At 37.8% G+C, this 19,635-nt stretch overlaps 1 protein-coding gene across 2 annotated transcripts in view; it reads right to left on the bottom strand.

Annotated features, from left to right (window-relative positions):
- Nucleotides 1-19,635, bottom strand: part of EXOC3 (exocyst complex component 3) — a 29,460-nt gene that overhangs the window by 3,734 nt on the left and 6,091 nt on the right. Inside the window, exons 1-9 of one of the 2 annotated variants that reach the window (XM_065667812.1) lie at nucleotides 18,167-18,255; nucleotides 17,355-17,420; nucleotides 15,466-16,147; nucleotides 10,458-10,575; nucleotides 7,639-7,764; nucleotides 6,082-6,182; nucleotides 5,483-5,593; nucleotides 4,577-4,727; nucleotides 2,793-2,915 (exon numbers count right to left, since the gene is read on the bottom strand). In XM_065667812.1, the coding sequence (XP_065523884.1) occupies nucleotides 2,793-2,915; nucleotides 4,577-4,727; nucleotides 5,483-5,593; nucleotides 6,082-6,182; nucleotides 7,639-7,764; nucleotides 10,458-10,575; nucleotides 15,466-16,076 (1,341 nt within the window). In that variant the 5' untranslated portion in view covers nucleotides 16,077-16,147; nucleotides 17,355-17,420; nucleotides 18,167-18,255. Of the gene's footprint in view, nucleotides 1-2,792; nucleotides 2,916-4,576; nucleotides 4,728-5,482; nucleotides 5,594-6,081; nucleotides 6,183-7,638; nucleotides 7,765-10,457; nucleotides 10,576-15,465; nucleotides 16,148-17,354; nucleotides 17,421-18,166; nucleotides 18,387-19,635 lie in introns of those variants that run through there. The other variant, XM_065667811.1, reaches the window with a different exon arrangement.

Raw genomic sequence — 19,635 nt, 5'->3', positions numbered from 1 at the left:
CAAAACCTTTGCATTTTTTCAACTGTAATGTAAGTAAGAGTCCTTAAATCCCACAAGTCCTCAGGTATTTTCTTCCCCTAACTACGGTGGCAAAGTTACTTACAATTAAGAAAAAGCCTGTGGAATAAGTAGTTACAAACTTTTAACCATATTTTATCAGCATAGATCAAGCTTTGGTTTCAATCAACATGTCCCTCAGTCAAAATTCTGGAGAAAGGTTTCAGGAAAGAGAGAAAATAAAGAGGGAAAACAACAGACTAGAAAGTACTGAAGTCACAGCTCTCATCTAGGACATGGAAAACATGATTGCGAGTCCTGCTCTTAAGACTATGAAGAAATACCAGAGTTTGCTGGTTGTTCAGGGATGGCTTCTCCTGCATTGGTGGAATTGATGCCAATTACACAGAGGAAAATTAACTGCACAGAATAGACTGTGGGAGACTGACATGTATGCCCCATCCCACAGAATCACAGAATCGTAGAACAGTAAGGCTTGGAAAGGACCTTAAGATCATCAAGGTCCAACCCCCCTGCCATGGGCAGGGACGCCTCACACTAGAAAAGAGGAACAGGTCTACTGCAGCTGAGGAGCACGAGCCACAGTGCAATGATAGGGCATTCACTTGACATGCAAGATAAAACGGCAAAGCATAATGACTGAGATCCAGATCTCCCTCGTTCTAGAACAGTGCCCTTCCCTTTAGACTATAGTCTTTTTGCAGGTGCTTTCTTTGTGTTGCTGTTAAAAATTAGATTTTCAAACCAGGGTTAACCAAGAGTATTTTAGAACCAGAAAAAAGCCCACCACAAACCAGGGCAACAAACAAAAGCATGTCCCATCTAGTGCTAGAACCTACGGTGTCTTGTCTAGGAGACATTTTTGTGCTGGGAGACAGTGAAATAGCAGGTACGATGGATGCCAAGAAATGTGCTTGCCATCTTCCTCCCCATATGGTAGCAATAAATGCTACATGAAGAAAAACATGTGACTGCAGAAACTGGTATTAACACTTCAAGAAACTCATGCCAAGCTCTACTACCTCGCAGTAATAAACCAAATCCGGAAAAGAAAGCTGTTCCTGCAATACAGACTAATTCTGGGAGCAACCTAACTTTCTGTGTGTACTTTTTCTGGACTGAAAAAGTGTATTATTCACTTACATAATAAGGCCTCTACAATCTGCAAATACTGAAGTTTAAGAGGTCATGCGAGGAACTTTGAACAGTCCCGTCTATCTCTTAAAGAGTTAAGAAAGAGTAAACATAGGATTTTGAGACTGTCTTTTAAGCAGTTGTACTTAGTAAGGATTTGTTCAAAGACCTCACCTAAATCCTGATCTTGCTAGCTTCAAATATTTCCTACATCTTAGGGAATCATTTAAGACATGTTACCTTAATTACACAAAACTCATTTTAATTCAATAAAGGATAAAATCAAGTACAATTATACTAAAGATTAAAGGATAATAGAGAAATGCAGATATCCTTTGACAGATCACAGGGGAAAGAAAAGACAAAAAAGATTTCACCTAGCACATTATATTGCTGCATCAGCATGTGAAACGTTGTGCATTTGTGAAACCTTATGGCAGCAGTTTAACTATGCCTCATTGCACGTATTAAAACACAGTTACAGAATTTGCTTTAACTAAAAAAATAAAAGATTACAGGCCAGAAAAACTGGTGTCAAAGAGCTAGCTTTATCTGACTACAAACTTCCGAGGAGAGGTAGAAGAGTACAAGCTGGTAACAGCACAGTCTAGTAGCACACAAAGAAGCTTTGCCAGCAGGTCAAGGGACATGATTCTGCCCCTCTGCTCTGATGAGACCCTATCTGGGAGTACTGTGCCCAGCTCTGGAGCTCCCAACACAAGAGGGACATGGACGTGTTGGAGTTTGTCCAGAGGAGGGCCACAAAAACGATCAGCGAGAGCACCAATCCTATGGGGCAAGGATGAGAGAGTTGGGTTGTTCAGCCTGGAGAAGGCTCTGAGGAGACCTTATTGCAGCCCTTCAGTTCTTAAAAGGGGCTTCTGAGAAAGATGTGAAGAGACTTTTCAGCAGGGTGCATCGCGACAGGACAAGGGGTAATCACAGAATCACAGAATCCCAAGGGTTGGAAGGGACCTCAAAAGATCATCTAGTCCAACCCCCCTGCAAGAGCAGGGTAACCTACAGTACATCACACAGGAACTTGTCCAGGCGGGCCTTGAATATCTCCAGTGTAGGAGACTCCACAACCCCCCTGGGCAACCTGTTCCAGTGCTCTGTCACTCTTACAGTAAAGAAGTTCTTCCTGATGTTAATGGTCTTAAACTAAAAGAGGAGAGATTCAGGATGGATGTTAGAATAGTTTTTTTACAATGAGGTCTGTAAAATACTGGCACAGGTTGCCCAGAGAAGTGGTGGATGCATGACAGAGACATTCAAGGCCAGGCTGGATGTGGTTCTGGGCAACCTGATCTAGTTGAAGATGTCCCTGCTCACTGCAGGGGAGGTTGGACTAGATGGGCTTTGAAGGTCCCTTCCATCCCAAGCTATTCTATAATTCATGACATTACATTTTCTGGATTAAATCCTGCACCTCAGATCTGTCTTTGACAATACTAGTAACAAAAGAATAAAAAAAAGGACAAGAGAGGACTGCCAGATTCAGACTTCTGCAAGACGATTATGAACATGCTTTTCATTTCCAGTGATGAATCAAGCCAATTTCTGTATTCCAATTCTGAATTCCATTTAATTCCAAGCCAACATGATACTCTGAGTATCACAGATTATTTTGCACTTACCTTTTTATAAGGCTTCTTTATTTTTGAAAAGTCATTGAAATAATCCTCTACAGTGACACAGATAGTCCCCACCGCATTACACCCCATCAACCACTTCTTCGTCATCAGCTCATTAAGATGTGGCTGAAAAGGCAATAAACAATCAATTAGAACACTTTCATAGCATTGCAGTTACAAAAAAGTAGGAAACAATTTTAAGTGTCATGCATTTCCAAATTACACTCCTTCAATAGGAATAAGCAGTACAGAACAATTGTGCGATCAGTTGTCAGAATGACAGCTGCCACAGAGAGCTACCCTGACATATGTGCTGTGTGTGTGTAAACTAGCTGCACTAACCTGAGCATTTGTGTCATACTACTTCTCTAAAATGCTTTATTATGTTTTCTATTTAAATGTCTATGCTAAATAAAAGTACAAGGATAAAACTTGTGTAAAAGCTGATGATTCCAATTTTAATATGAGGCACTTTAAAACTGTTGTGATAACGCAACTTCATGTTTGATTTCTTGAACTGCTGCTGGCTACTCGGTTGTTCCCCTCTGCTGGCCCCACAAACTCCCTGTGCCTATGCCAAACCTGGTGGCCTGTATGCTTTACTTCTTTAGCAGAACTCCACAAAGTTAATTCCAGTATTCCCTACATCCACATACCCATCTTGTATTTCTCTACCCAGAGGAAAAGGTATTTATGTATTAGAGCACAGTACTTTATAAATTATAATAGTGACATGAAGCTTGAGGTTAATGAATTGCAAAGAATGGTCATTAAGAGTAGATGGAGTGTCTTCTCAGAACCAGTAAGCACAGCTAATGAGAAATAAAAGGTTTTGCTTAAAAGCTCCAAGTTTAAAATAAACACTGCTCCAACATCTTTCTTAATGCGAGTCATTCAAGGCACTTACATTAGTTCAAAATATTATTATAAATTTAACAAGTCCCAGAGCACCTTTCTTTGCTCCCATCACTTCTCTAATTTCTCTGCCTTCCTCTCCATACTCCCAATTCCTTTTTAGTCATAAAGATTTTTTTCCCCCAGATACCAGAATTCTTACGCATGGAAATTTGTCAGTCAGAAAAAGCCCACCTTTGGAGTCAATCAGCTGTCTTAATTATAGGTGTACTGCATCTCTACAAAGATCATAGAACCATAGAATGGAAACGACCTTAAGATCATCAAGTTCCAACTTCTCTGCCATGGCCAGGGATACCTCACACTAGACCATGCTGCTCAAGGCTCTGTTCAACCCAGCCTTGAACACTGCCAGGGACAGGGCATTTACCACTTGTTTGGGCAACCTGTTCCAGTGCCTCACCACCATCACAGCAAAGAACTTCTTCCTTATATCTAACCTGAACTTCCCCTGTTTAAGTTTAAACCCACTACCCCTTGTCCCATCACTATGGTCCCTGATGAAGAATCCCTCTCCGGCATCCTTATTATACAAAGGATAATTAAATTGTCAGCATTATTTTCCCAAATAATTCTTAAAACTCAACTACAAAAGTATAACACTAAGTACAATCTGCTAGGAAATATTCACTGTATACAAAGAACCTGGCTGAAGTCATCCTGTGAAATATAATTAAGCAAACTTTTAGTCTCCTACATGCAAACTGTATCAGTGAAGAACAATACTGATGTTCACTGGCACTTTGCTAGCACATCACATATAAAATGTTTAGCAATCAAAAGGCTTCATAACTACTTTATTCCTGAATTATTTTTCCTTATAAAATAGTACTTCTGGTTGTTTTGGTTTTTTTGAGGAAAAAAGTTCTAACCTCTAAATCCATGAAGACTTCATCTAGCAGGCTAGAGCATCCTTCTTTGGCAATGATGTCTAAAGTTGCATCCATGCTTGCATGACTGCTTGACAACGTGTCTTCCATTTCAAGTTTCAAGTATTTTCTTTTCAGACTGATTATAGATTCTCTGTGACAAATAACAATGCTTTTCATCATCTACCAATGCACAACTGCATTGCTACTAGATCTCTGGAGTGCATACACGGAAAGAAACATACTAGAGTCTTATTTTTTGCAAGAAGAAATAATGCCAGCTGCTTGCTTTGGAAGCCTTAATTTGCTCTCCAGCGTGACTTCAGAGTGATCGACTTAGGCTAGTTTTATGCTGGTAACAAACTACTACTGACTTGTAGACTTGAGAATAGCAGCAGATACAGATGAACATGGGGTTGGACTGCTGAGCACCAAAACATGTGCAACAAGGATTTCTTTCCCTGTTTTGATATTCTTAATAAAGTCTACCTTTACTTTTCTTCAGTTCACCTTGATGATGGCTGCTTGAAGGTGAACTGTGAGAGATGAAATGTAAGAGAAGATTTAGCAGGCAAGGCCCCAGACCAACTACCTGGAACGAATTTTTCAAATTCTGAAAGTTGCAGACAAATTTTCCTTTGGCAATGAAATTCTTGGAATAACAAGTGGATTTTCAGCAGTGAGGGGCAATGGCTTCGCTTGGCTTGCCTTGCCAAAGGCAAAAGCAAACACAACATCCGCTTCTTAAAACAATAACATACTTCAACCTATTGTCTTTTGTAGTCAGCTAAACTATCTTAAGTGAAACCCTCTGTATACAAAAGGAGAAGGTCCGGCGAACACACAGTATTACAAATCAAATATCAATACTTTTTCTTTTCACAATACTGTAAGAACATGCAGACTTACTTGAAGGTTTGACAGTTGTTGATGACTGCAATCATGTATTGAACATAACATTGAGGATACTGACGATTTTTAAGATGTTCTTCTTTATACAACTGTGCTTCATCTTTGTACCTGTAACATAAACAAGGAATGTCATTAAATAGACAGAAATCTGTAATAACTTAAGTACACCTGTAGGTTCAAATGCTCCATAAGGGCCTGTCAGGTACTTAAAAGTATTTTATAAAAGGTTTGTTGTTCATGTGATGTTTAACCCCTCGGTTCTGGGCAGAATACAGCCAAGGAGGTGTTTTCTGTCTTCTTTAGGAGTAAAAGACATATATTTGAGACATAAAAAAAAGTTGAACTGACTCCATAACAGCCATTTGCAGAGAGGAACTGAAAGTGCCACTCACCAGCACTGAAGAACTTCTGTGATGAAACAGAGTAAGGGAGGAAGAAAGCAAGGAAAGGAAAGGGAAGAAAAGCTTGGTTGGCAGCTGTGATAGGAGAAAGAAAGCAATAAAGAAACATCCATACATGAAACAAGTATTGGAATTGTAGGAACAAAGAAAAGCAGAAGCAGCATAAAGCATTTATATTTTAAAAAATTATATTACCTGGTTAAAAATGAATTCATTTGTTGAAGACATAGAAGGAGTACCTTTGTTTTCAAATCTTCATTTATCTGAGCAGCCACCTGAAGATTCTGCTCAAACATCTAGGTTAAAAATAGTTTAGTTATAAAAAGAGACCTTTAGCAGTGGCAAACCAAAGACAGAGCTCCTGTCTTGTTGGAGACTCTCACTAGCACCAGCTTTACATATGTCTTTCTTATTAGACAAGCCTGTACAATTGCTGCCGACTAAACCAAAGAATCACTATTTCTGTAAGTGTAACTAAATTATTGGCAACCATTAATATACACAGCAGTTTTCTCCTGACACTGAGAACAGCTGCATTCTTTCTCCAGTAAGAGTACTGTACAGTAGGAATTTGGCTTTGCAGTGGATCAAATTTCTTGGGTCAACTCCTGCAGCTAGTAATGAGTAACCTTACAACTCAAATTCCTTTACTTTCCCCACACATGAAAGCAGTAAGTTAACATCAGTGAAGTAGAAGGGACCCCTAAACTTCAGAAACACAACTAAGCACAACGTCCAGGTGACCTACAGGGAACTGTGTGAGGGAGGAGGGGGACTAGAAAAGAAGGGTACAAAGCCAGCTGGAAACGTGAGCTGCTCTCATGCCCAGATGATTTTGAAAGTTTCACTGTTACATGAATCTCAGCACTGCTACCTCTGATAGCACAACACTATCCAATCAGCCACCAGTTTCTTTGGCATCACACACCTTCTGAAAAGGATTAGATGAAGTCAGCCTTGGCACTAATACAAATGAGAGCAAATGTAGCTAAAAACCCAGAAAAAGAAAGGAAAGAAATAAAGCATAAAACAATTGCAGGAAGAAGAGAACATCTATCTTCATTGAAGGTACCTAACACAGTATTTGTAAAGAAAAATCAGAAAATGAGCATAATAAGGTGACTACTAGCTTTCTACTACCAACAGGGTGGTGCAATTTTGTGTTTGGTTTTTGTATGGCTTTATTTTTTTATTTTCAAATCTTAGAAACAGCCTTATGCTTTCTGTTTTGAGCCTATTTCATAATATGGATAGGCATTCATGTTAACTGAAGTAGTGTTTAAACAGCAACATTTTTGAACTTCAACAGCACTCTTCTTTCCAGTATTAAGGTGTTCGTATGATGAAAAAATTACAGGAACAAATACGTGACTAACTAACTCAGCACCATATTAACACGCAATATTCTACTAACTAGCAAACATCTCATCTGGTCAGCTTATACTACAAATTTGCATGAAGAGACCCAAGTAAAAGCAGTTAACTAAATATAAATATCAACAAAATAGGTTTGGAAAAATGTGTTTCTAATCTACACACAAAAAGAACTAACTGTTAAAGTGAAGAAAGCAAATAAACGTTCAAAAACCCCAACCCCTCCAACTAACAACTCTATAGGAGAAAACCTATACTTCAATAGGCATAAACCCACCATCATTCCAAACAGCTCGGTTTCCCCCTCCCATATCTCCACTGCCCAAAATTCATATATTGCTTCTGCAGATTGTCTAGAATAATCAATTTTTCTTATACCTGAAAAACAATAGCTGGGAGCGTTGTCTGATAGTACCCATCTTGATCTGCTTCTGGTTCAGTTTCTTTTATCCAGTCTTTTTTATCTGTCTCCAGTGCTTTTCGCAGCCAGCCAATGATGTTAGACTACATTAAATAAAGCAACCAAGAAAAAGAGTTATAATTTCACAGAACAAAAAAAATCCCACTACAATATTTGGAAGAGCAGTCATTTACCTAACACATAGTATATATAGTAGCAGATAATGTCAATCACTCTTGTAATCGCTACAAGATATAGGTAACATAGACAAATTGGAATTTGCAGTAACAAAAAAGGTTAGTACTGGTAAACCAGTGATGCAGTTCTTAGGCACACTGGAAGGGGAGTACTCCTAACACAAAGAGCAAGTCAGTCAGGCAGAATCAACATGTTCATTAACTTTGGAAGCATTCACTAAGCATGAGGCTTTAGGTTTCAAACTGAAATTTTCAAGAGCTGAAAAAACTGGGATAATACTTAATGTAGGAAATTTAACAGGTATCTGCTTGTAGTTCCTTTACATACATTTTAGGAAACTGATGCTTGTTATTGTTGGGGACAAAACCCCAGGATTAGATTAAATGAGTTTAATTTCTTGGAACATAAGTGGTGCAGAAAACTGTGATGGAGATAAAACAGTTGGTTCTCCTCCCATGTGACCAGCACAGTATACAGCAAACAGACATTAATAACAACTGGTCTTAGAACTAGATTAGGCCAGTTTTGTCACCAGTTGCATCACACAGATACCATGGACATATTTGCTAGAGCAGGCAATAAAGATCAACATGTTTGCTAAACATGTAATTGGATTCTTTGATTTCTGTCTAAAATAATTATCCTTATATTTTCAATGGTTTGAAGGTGTCAGACTCTTTTCTGCTTTATTCACATTTAGTCAAAGCCCCTGGGAGAGGTTCATAATTCTTTCTAACGTCTAACAGGTATATTAATGTGCCATACCACACAAAATTAAATAGGACCAGCAGGCATGTACAGAAAGGGGAAAAAACAATCTAAGAGAGGTATGTTTTTAATGCTAACATTTTCAAATGTATTAAATCAGTATTTTTGGTCAAAAGTCTTATAAGCAGATAGAATAAAGGAAGAAATTGAAAAGTCTTCCTGCACAAGGCACGCTGCTGACCTCTAGTTTCCTCCTTTTTTTAATGACAGTGAGTGGCCTGCCAAGTGCTGTACCTGCTAAGCATACATAGTACCACCTTCAGTTACATGAAATGAGGTACCCTCTTCCTCATAAGCATGGAACTGCTCTGATGAGATATGACTAACAAAGCAGTTAATCTTTAAGCCAGAAGCCAAGTTTTTACCTTAAGATCATCATTTACAAGAACTTTCTAAAGCTGAGGCGCTGAGGCAAAAAAATAATCTATTAGAAATCTGTTAATACCTATCAGCATTTTATTTTTTATGAAAATGAGCTATTTTTATTGACTTAAACATCAATACTTGATAGTTACAATTAGAAAATACTTTCATTTACCCAAACCAAACTAGTTATGTTTTGCTTACAAACAGTTTTAAATGAAACATCAAAAGAAATAAAATAGAAGTGTAAGCGGGGATGTGTAGAAAAGTAGATCAGGCTGAATCCTGTGAAACAAATCAGCAGTTTCAGTATTTTTTTTGCCTTAAAAAGAAGATGCAGTCAAAAAAATCAAAACCAGCAAAAGAAAACCACAGAAAAACTCTGTGTTTAACAGCACAGTAGCTTTGCTTTATTTTATTTATAAAGTGTTCTATATTTTCCAGTAAGTAGGGAAAAAACATTACTGAACAACCAATGTAAGTATATTTTTTCATCTTAGTAGGGGATGAAATGAATTCAAAGGCATTTCCTGAGTCAAGCCAAAAGTAGCTTGAGAAAATAAACCAATGTTTTTTGTCCTAAAGGTAAGTGCAGAAAAATAAACTTACATGAAAGTCCTAATAAAGCTAATGTGAAGTAGAGCCTCTACTAGCAACTTCCTTGAGACATTACAAGATTGGTTCATATTATTGTGATACCAAGGCCAAGTAGTTGCTGTTGCTGGACATACTTTAGCAGCTGGCACATCCAAAGGAGCAGAAAATTTCCCTCCTCTGCTTGGCAGAGTTCCTAAACTTAGGAGGAGGAGGAATTCAATTGAACAATGTAAGAACAGTAAGTCCAAAGTTCCAACTACCCTAATCTTTAAAGAAAAATACATCTAAAAACCTGACAAACATGTACTAATTCTTTTGCTGTGCAGTTGGCCAATTACCAGTGATGTTTAGAATAAATCTAAAGACATCTCTTCTTGGTTAAGATGCACTTAAAACGGCATCCACAAAAGGAAATCATGCTCATGCAGCTGACAGGCATGAAGGGAAGAAGATTGTTAAAAGAATCAATCTGGAAAACATGAATATCCTGATTACCTTGAAAAGATCACATCTGTATTAAATATTGACATGGTTACTACAGGGACCAATGGCATTCAGTGGCTTTTCAGTATAGTAATGCCTAACATACTATAGGTATGAATTTACATGTATGAATAACTCCTTTCTAATAAGCTATGATAAATACAGTCTGTAAAGCATAATTATTCCTTGAAATGTCATGATTTAAATCTATAAAGTCACCAGATTACGATTATATAAACAAACCTACAGATAGTACATGAAAATTTATGAAAGTAGCGATACCAAGTTCACATTTGACACATTAGTTTCCTCTGATGGAGGAACAGCACTGAGGCACTAACGCTGCCATAAACGCATCCAAACTTATTTTTGCATTATCACTACTCACAGTAAGTGTCGACATGTACTTGCTGAGAAGCTGGTCTACCACATTTTGTGAAATAAGAGCATCCAGAGAATTCACATCTACTTCGGGAGACAGTTCTGAATTTCCCATCATCTCTGTACTGAGTTTAAAAAAACCCAAGCAAACAAAAAGAGACATTACAGATTAGTAAAAAAATATTGATAAAAACTAATCACCTTTTTTTTGCATGACCACTGTAATGGGCAGTTTTCCAATATCTATACATTCCAGAAAGTTCTTACTTTAATAATACTTTAAACAATAACTGCATTTACAAGGAATGTAAATAAAACTATGTAATAGAAAAAAAAGGATGTAAAACCTATAGCCCAGCATATATTAAAAACACATATTACAGACATTTTAAATATTCAGCCCTTTTATGTGTTTCTAACTTTTATGTATGAGAATGAGCAACTGCTTAAGACTGAGTAAAAGCCAACTGGTTCAACCTGTGAGCTCTTAATAGGGGCCAATTTTATGTGTGTTTTAAGTTTAAGCGGTGATGACAGACAATTTACACATTCTGAACTTTAGAATGGGAGACATCAGTGAAAAGTACCAAATCCTCACCTCAGTATCTCAAAAAAGCTTCTGCTTTGCTACTTGTATCAGATCTATATCAAAGCTAAAATACATTGAAAGAAAATCTCTTGCCTGTATTAGCAGAGAATACACCTAAGAGGAGGAGGCACCTCACATGCCAAATCAAAAGTGCATTAGTGATATTTTGCATCTATATAAGATTGCATGAGTTGCGTGTGTAACTAAAAAACCCAAAGCTATGCCAAAGCACAACACAGTAAGAACTTTTAATATTTTATGCTTTAAAAACCAATAACTCTAAACCACACTCTTTAGAGAAAGCATTATTAACTGCTGATGGAAATACATTCAAACACAAATTGTTCCACATTCCATTTTTAGTGCGCTTGCAAAAGGAAGCCACAAATTCTATATTTGCAGTGGCAACTATAAAAAACAAATAGCAAATTAAAAAAGAAATCCTAAACAAGGGTTTAGTTTGTATATTTCTGCAAGTTAAAGTGCTCTGGGTACATGCAGTGAGCGTAGTGGTGCTTCCATGTCATGAAAAAAAACCCTCAAAACACTGAAAAAATCTCCGTACAATGCTTAACTACTAAAAAACCCCAACATTTCAGCATTTGAAAATATAAAAGCTACTGTAACTGAACACTTTACATTTGTAGCTTCTTCCTGAGCCTGTAGGAAGAGAGACTGAAGATATTTTACATGGCTCAAGCTATCTAGAAAACTGAACTCTGTTCTCTTGCTGTTTACATAAAGAATACACATAATAGCAGGACCTGCTCTAAGCTTGTTCAGGGGAATTGTGAGAAGCTGTCTGTGGCACTGTGCCATATAGGAAGATATTTCTACCCTCATTATATTATCATTCCCTACTTCAAAAGGGCCTCAGAGACATTAAATCTTTCTCAAAGCTTATCAAGTGAAGCTCCAGACAGGCTTCTACTTCTAGCCAAAGACAAAAATTCTTACTGTACTATACATTACCACAAGTTCTCTTTCCTGATTGCAACAACCCAACATCTGGGGGAAAGGAAGTGATTGGCAATGCTCTTAGAAGTGTTAGGAGGCTTCTAATTACAGGGAAGAGTTACTTCCCTTCAAAAAAAAAGAAAAAAAGAAAAAAAATATTGTAAAGTTGAAATTTCAGAATTGTATTACCTGGCAACTAACATTTTAAAAGCTTCTACTCTGCCTCCTATGTCAGGCTTGCTCCCAATCCTGCTCTGCCTTGTATAAAGAGGTACTTGATCCAGAGACAACATCCAGCTAGACGCATAGTACTATTCCCTCTGTTCTTCCTGAGAGTGAGATTGTTGGCAATGCCTGTAGCAGTATTTGTGAACCCTCTGCAGTTTTGTCAACACTTTATCAGTATCTGATAAAATGCTTTAAAAAAAAAAAATATGGGCATCAGTATCTTACGAGACTTTAATTTTTTCCCCTAAATGCCTGGATTTTAGACCAGGTAGAGTCCTGGTCCCAACCTGGTAAAGACTTCGGAATAGCAATATGTTTCCAAACCTCTCATTGATTTAAATACGAAAGACAAATACATCTAGTGGAGTAAAACTACAACCCACTCAAGTATTAAAGGCTATTACATGCAGCATCACTTCTCAGCTGAGAGCTGAATACAGTTCTAAAAACAGATTCTAAGACAAGTTTTCATAGGGAAAAAAAATGATACCTTTAAAACACCTGTCTTGGAAATACTGTAAACAGAAGTAATGCATGACTTTATCAGCTCATTACACAGAAAAAACGCCTTCAATACTGCTTCTCTTAATTCGTATTTTCTCAGCTGTCTTTGAAGTGCAGCTGGAATATGCAAATACTAATATTTATGTTCCCTTTAACATTCAGTTACATTTAATGGAAGTAGAGAAAGATTAGAAAGGACAAAACTAGCCTCTACCATTCAGTGTTCCATAGAAGTGAACAAGGAATGTAAGAGCAGCTTAAAACCAAAATTTTTGTGCAGGTAAAAGCAGGTGAAATATCACAGAAACAATTTTCATGGTGTCATATAGGGCACCCTCCTTCACACCTTAACCATGACATATAAACATAACACACAATACATTTTCTATAGCTATAAGACATGTCCAGCAACTGAGATTTGGTAAGCTCTGCAAGTATTTTGCTTTAGCACTTTTCCCCATTCCCAATCCTGAGCCTATTCCTTCTTCCACTGTCCACTACAAACATAGACAAAAGCTAAATATCAACCTCTTTATAACAGTTTACTGTAATCTGTAAGAATACAATTATTGTGCTGCCCTCTTCTTTTTTTTTTTTTTTTTTTTTTTTTTTAAGGGAAGAAACTCAAAGCCTTATTTCTTTTTCCTGAGATACTTCCTCTCATTTCCATCACACTTATTACATGAAGATACAGGGGAGAAGTGCATTCTCAGATATCTTGCACTGCATCTACTCCTCTCATTATTTCACTGCCTTCACAAGACAATACCATCAGGTGCTATGAGCCACACAGCCTGCTGTAGGAGCAATCCCTTTTGATTTTTTTGCTTTGTAAACAGTTACAATGCTGGCTTTGCTGCCTCTTTGTATGACAGAACAGATATTGAGAGAGATGTAGCTTCAAAATCATCTAATTTCATTGCAATCTGCTCTGCTTTCTGGGGGAGGGTAGAAGGTCAATTTTAAGACCAAGAACTGCCTTACTGGAACATCAACTTTCAGGGCTGTAAACCTGGGAGCAGAATTTCTACTGAGGCCACATCCCCATAGGTAGAGGGATTCACATGTTCCTGATTTTCATTCGCTATGGAGTTATTCCTCTGGCCTTCTATTAACAAAGAAGAACAGGACAATGAACTCAGCTCTTTCTTAGTAGCTTCATGTCTCATATTCTGCACAGGTATGCAAGTATGCCCTAGTGGGTGCTCCTTATTGCTCTTTGCAAAGAAGTAAAAAGCAGAACTTCACAGCGCAGAGCAAAGCATTACAAAGAGTACTGAACACAAAATGAATCTTGATACTGTTCTGCAGAATTTCTATAACCAGCCTTATCTCCTGCCTATTCCCTTCATGCTGTTATCATATTATTACCTACGAAGCATGCAATTTGTTGAATCAGTGAGATTGAACAATTGAAGACAGCAAAAGTGTACACAGCATGGACTCTGGGTCAGTGCCAGCTCTCAAGAACAGGATCACAGCCATGAGCCACATCACTAGCTAGCATCACTTTTTCCCCAAACAAACCAGTTGCTCTAGTAACTACATGCCAGCAGAAACTAAACAGTTGCCTTTTGAGCCGTTTCTACTCGGACGATGAAAACAAAAGTCCCCCAAGTTGCACAACACAAAAGAGTTTAAGAGAAAACCTGTAAGCAGAAATTCTTCTAAATAAGCAAACTGCTACATGGGTCTGAGAGAAAACCTGAAGGAAGTTACTACATTCTTTCCATTTAACATCAATGAAACAACACTGAAACAGTCCCAGCCCCTGTAAAAAAGAACAATAGAAAGTTGTTAACCATACAGATCTTCTGGGGCTGTGGCCAACAACAATTTTGTTTCACACACAAGCTCTCAGTTTCTTCTGCTCTTTCTCAGTACTGGCACACAAATACAAGGTGACGGTAGCTTCAAGCAGGTCTTTAACTTTAAACTTTAAGCTTACAAAACAACTCAAAATCACGTTAGAAAATGCAAGCAAGTTTTAAGGAGTGGTTTCCAGGAAGCAAATGCATAAAAAACATGAAATGAGCAAGTTCTTTACTATTGCTCTCTTTGGTTGCATAGACTCATACAGTGGTTTGGGTTGGAAGGGATCGTAAAGACCATTTAGTTCCAGCCCCCATTGTGGCTCCTACCCTGGTTGGGGATGCTTATATTTCAACACACCCCTGTCTTTCCAGTTGCTGACTCTATGGGTCCACAGGCTCCAGTGACCCAAGGTCTCCATGGAATCATTTGGCTCAGAAGGGACCTTTAAAGATTATCTAGTTCAATCCTTCTGCCACAGGCAGGGATACCTCCCACTAGACCGGACTGCTCAATGCCCTATCCAGCCTGGCCTTGAACACTGCCAGGGATGGGGGAGACACAGCTTCTCTGGGCAACCTGTGCCAGTGTTTCACCACCCTCATAGTGAAGAATTTCTTTCCTCTATATTTAACCTAAATTTACCCTCTTTCAGTTTAAAACCATTTCCCCTTGTGTTGTCACTATGCACCCTTGTAATAACACCCTCTCCAGATTTCTTGTATGCCTGCTTCAGGTATTAGAAGCTGCTCCAAGGTATCCCCTGAGCCTTCTCTTCTCCAGGCTGAACAAACCTAACTCTCTCAGCCTGTCTCCATAGGAAAGGTATCTTATATGTTAACAGACATGCAAATATTAGCACATAGACTGTGTTTTGCATGCTTACTCTCAGCTACTGCTAACAGAAAAGAGATGGGGACCTTACCTTTTGTATGTATTTAAAACCCAAGTTAGAAGGCTAACTATTTCATTTGCTTCCAGGTCCTCTGCAGCGAGCTCTTGCATGCGGGTAGACAAAGCTTGATGGTACATATCTAGCAATTTGTTGAAAATGTCATAATTTGGAGGAAAACATTGATCCAGCAGGGTTTTAGCCACAAGCAGGTCATCAACGACATATTTACGTATGATTTCCAGATGGCGCACGAGCCACATTTTGTCAGATTCTCTAGTATCTGCTTGAGTGCCTTCAATTCGTGTGCTCACAGTTCTATCCAAAATGTTGAACATCTTTTCTTTCCACTTCTTTGGTCTGCCAGGAGGTATGAACCCAGTTTGTTTTTTCCGATCTAACATGCGCCTGTCTATTTTTTCTTCTCTCTCAATTATCCTAACAACAGAAACGAGCAAGGTTGGATCTCGACGGACTGTAACAAGAGATCTTTGAACCACCATCCAAAGTTGCTTTGCCAACTCCTCAGAAAGTTTCTGCATATCCCCAAAGTACGTATGGATGAGGTTCATGTCATGGGTGTTTTTGCTGTCCATGCGATACTGCTCATACATCAGGTTATCACGAGAACATTCTAAATCCATCAGTTTTCGATGAGCTTGCAGAAGCTCCCCTCGCTCAATCAGATCGTGGGTCTCCCTGACTATCTCTGGAACTGAAAGATATGCAGAGAAGCAGAAAAAAAACATAGAATAAAACAACACAGTCCAAATACAGAGAATAAATACAATAAAAGCACTAGGAAACAAGCTGAAGAACACCTTTAGCAATTATTTTGAAATAATTTAAAGGAAATTACTGTTAAGTACTCAAAAATTGTTAGTAAATGCTGAATGTCTTTATCCATTACTTATTATAATGCTCCAATTTGATCAGTCGCTAAACAAAGATCACAGTGCCAAGAAAACATCATTTCCTTTCTCTTTTCTCTCCCTCTCCCGCCCCCTCTTAAAAGGAAATAAAAATCCATGAACATCTACTATGAAACAAACTGCAGTACAAGCTTTCTTGTATCTTCTACAAAAGTCATTTAACTTGCCTGCCTAGAAGTCACTTACCCTGCTTAACTTGATGCTACATACACCAAATAATACTGATTTTTTACCTCCTTCATGCAGGAAGTTTTTGCCTGCCTAAGGCGCAAAGTAAGATAGGGATAATTACCTATGCTGCTAAAGCTTTTAGAAGATTTTTCTTTTTCTTTGTTGTTTTTCAGTATTTGAAGAATACTAGAGAAGAGGGTTAGGATCCTGGGGGGAGAAGAACTGAAAAATCTCTACAGAAAAATGGTCACTGCAAAAAAGACAGCTAGTGATAAAACTGGTGTCCCCCAAAACAGGTTTGAAAAGACACTTATAATCATTAATCATGTTGAAAACAACTTGGTTTATAAAATACTTGTTTTGTTCAGAGTGAAGTTATCAACAACTATACTGTTTAAGAATCCCAACAGGAGATGCTTCACACTAAAAGCTTCTCAGAATGCCAGTAAAGGCATTCTCTCAACTGCATTCAGTGCAAAAAAACCCAGCATCCCCAAAATAAGTCAGTATTGTAACATACAAGATTTTGTTGTTCTTGCTGTTCTTTGTTGCTTACATGTAATGCTAGGCATTGAATGTAAATATTACTCTCTTTACGCCGCCACCCAAATGTATTCCAGTTTGGTACTATAGCAGTTGGATGCACTCTTACAGAAATTAAACAAATTGATGTGGTATGACTGGGAAACAATTTTGCTTTATAGGTACATTGAGTCATTATCAGCAGAGAAGAGGAAAGAAAAGCCTATTCAAATGAAATCAAAATGGTATGATAGGTTTAGCCCTCATTATAGAGGAAAAATTCTTAAAATTACTTACAAGCAGAATAGTCCTGGCAAGGAATTCACCCTTATTCAAGATGGAATGGAATGTGCACCAAAAAGGCTGCATAAGAGGACAGAGGTAATCCTATTTTCTTTATCTTTACAGTACCCATTATATCATATTAATCTTACTTAATTCTGCAAACCTTCACACTTGTGCAAGTGGTGCAAGGAAGGGTCTCCCATGTATAACTCCTTTATGCATGAGTTGCTTTCTGTGATTATGATGCCTGATTTTGAAGCAAAGACTGTGCATAGTTGAAACTGAACTTCAGAGAGTTTATACTTAGGCTTGTAACATTAATGGAAATCCTTGGAGGCTGTTGTGTGAGAAAGACTGCAGGGAATCATTGACTGGAGATCATGCCCCTTCATATTTTGCCTTGCTTGCACAAAGCATTTGCTCCCCGAAATCATTTGCAACTATTTTTACCCAACAGGCTTGCTGCAGGCGCCCAACTCACTGGCAACATTCCAGATCTTTCTGTATGTTCTTTCTGTACATGCCACTTGCATATTTCAGTCTTTTATACTACACGTTATCGGTGCTAGTGACTGCTAGCAAGAAGCCTCTTTGTGACTTGTGTCTGATGAAGAGATAGGCTAGACTAGAAGTTCTTACAGCACAATTTAGACTTCATATATATTAAATGGTTACCAGCTAATTCCCTGAACATGATGCATAGGTGATTTCTCTTTCCCAGCAAAGTTTAAAGTTCTCAACATCACCTGAAAACCTGACAGCTGTTAGTATGATTTTAAAGTGCCTTCAGTATGTGATGGATTATATAAAGACCACAAGATTACCTGAAAATATGTTCTTGAGATTTTCTACAGCAGCTGCCAGTTGGCTATGTTGCACTACGGCATCCTTAACATCCTTGAGGTTTTCTATGGTGTTGATGCTCTGTCTCCAGTCCTTATTGACATCTATCAAAGACTGCTGAATGTCCTTCACATCATTAAGTGCATTGTGCAGTTGACTTAAACCTGTTCGTACTCCATCTAACTGTGACTGTATTGCTGCCTTAAATACAAAGAAAAAGACAAAGAATGAACTCTTATTAATCATGGTTAAGGTTTGTATTTTCAGCATTTCTCAGGAATTCACTTTCATTTCTGTACCTAACATTTTCAGAGAAAAACAACACCTGAAAAGGTAGTGCTATAGCTTACTAGAAATGCGTAACTTACTCCGTGCACGTGCACTTATTCTTTATTTTTTTTTTTTTAATCTGAAGTTTTATCAAGTTTTCAAGGACCTAGACACAACTCGTTCACCCACAAAGCTAACACAGGATCATAGGCAGATAGATCATGATCATTATAAATCTATATTAAACCAGGATCATGGGAAGGCAGAATGAGATTTCTTCACGTTTCCTTCTTAAATTAATTTCAAAGGATATCAGAATAAAGCTGATCCAAATGTTTCAACAGAATGACTGGTGTGTACAGATTCACAGAGCATTTTCCTAAAGCAATTAACAAAATTTGACTGGCAGCTGAAAATGGTCTAAAAACCAAAACCAAACCCTCTGGTCTATTATGCCTGAAGGCAAAACCCAAAAATAACTCAAAAGGAATTCAGTCACAATACAGCAAAACCCAAAACTGAATAAAATTTCAACATTGTGAAACATCAACAGCCACACCAATAATAAAGTATTAGATTATTTGGGGAAAAAGAGAGGTTATTGATAAAGGTATCTCTTGTGACAGGTAACACTTGAAATAAAGTCTTTTTGAATAAGCTATTAGTCCTGAATATCATTCAACATCCCAGGCACCTTATAGAACATGCATTACAGTGCATAATGAGTGAAAGCAATCAGATGACATCCACAACGCTTTTTATGTATGTGATTTTTAAAATATGTGACTAAGATGAAATCAGGTGAGTGGAACATGAAACTGGAAATAACAGACTTCAAATACAAGCCAAAGACAAGACATCAGTGAAAACAGGTTGCATATCTCAAGGACTTGAAGAAAAGAAATGAGATACTAATGGGTTTGCTAAGCTCAAACCACATTTTTTGCCATACGTTTAAGGCCAAAAAGTTTGGGCAGTCATGGAACATTTTGTCTGATACTAGAAGCCAAAGAGGAAATCCTGGTAACTATGAACAACATTTATTGTGTTTTAAATGTACTAGGAAAGTCCCAGAAAAATGCAGCAATTCTTAAACTAGTGCTGTTTATGTACTTTCAAATTATGACACACTGATTTTATTGCTAAAGCTGTATTTTCCTGTCAGACTCAGTAAAATTAA

The sequence above is a fragment of the Lathamus discolor genome, chromosome 2 (genome assembly GCF_037157495.1).
Source record: "Lathamus discolor isolate bLatDis1 chromosome 2, bLatDis1.hap1, whole genome shotgun sequence".
Taxonomy (NCBI): Eukaryota; Metazoa; Chordata; class Aves; order Psittaciformes; family Psittacidae; genus Lathamus; species Lathamus discolor.
This window is presented reverse-complemented; position numbering and strand designations above follow the sequence as displayed.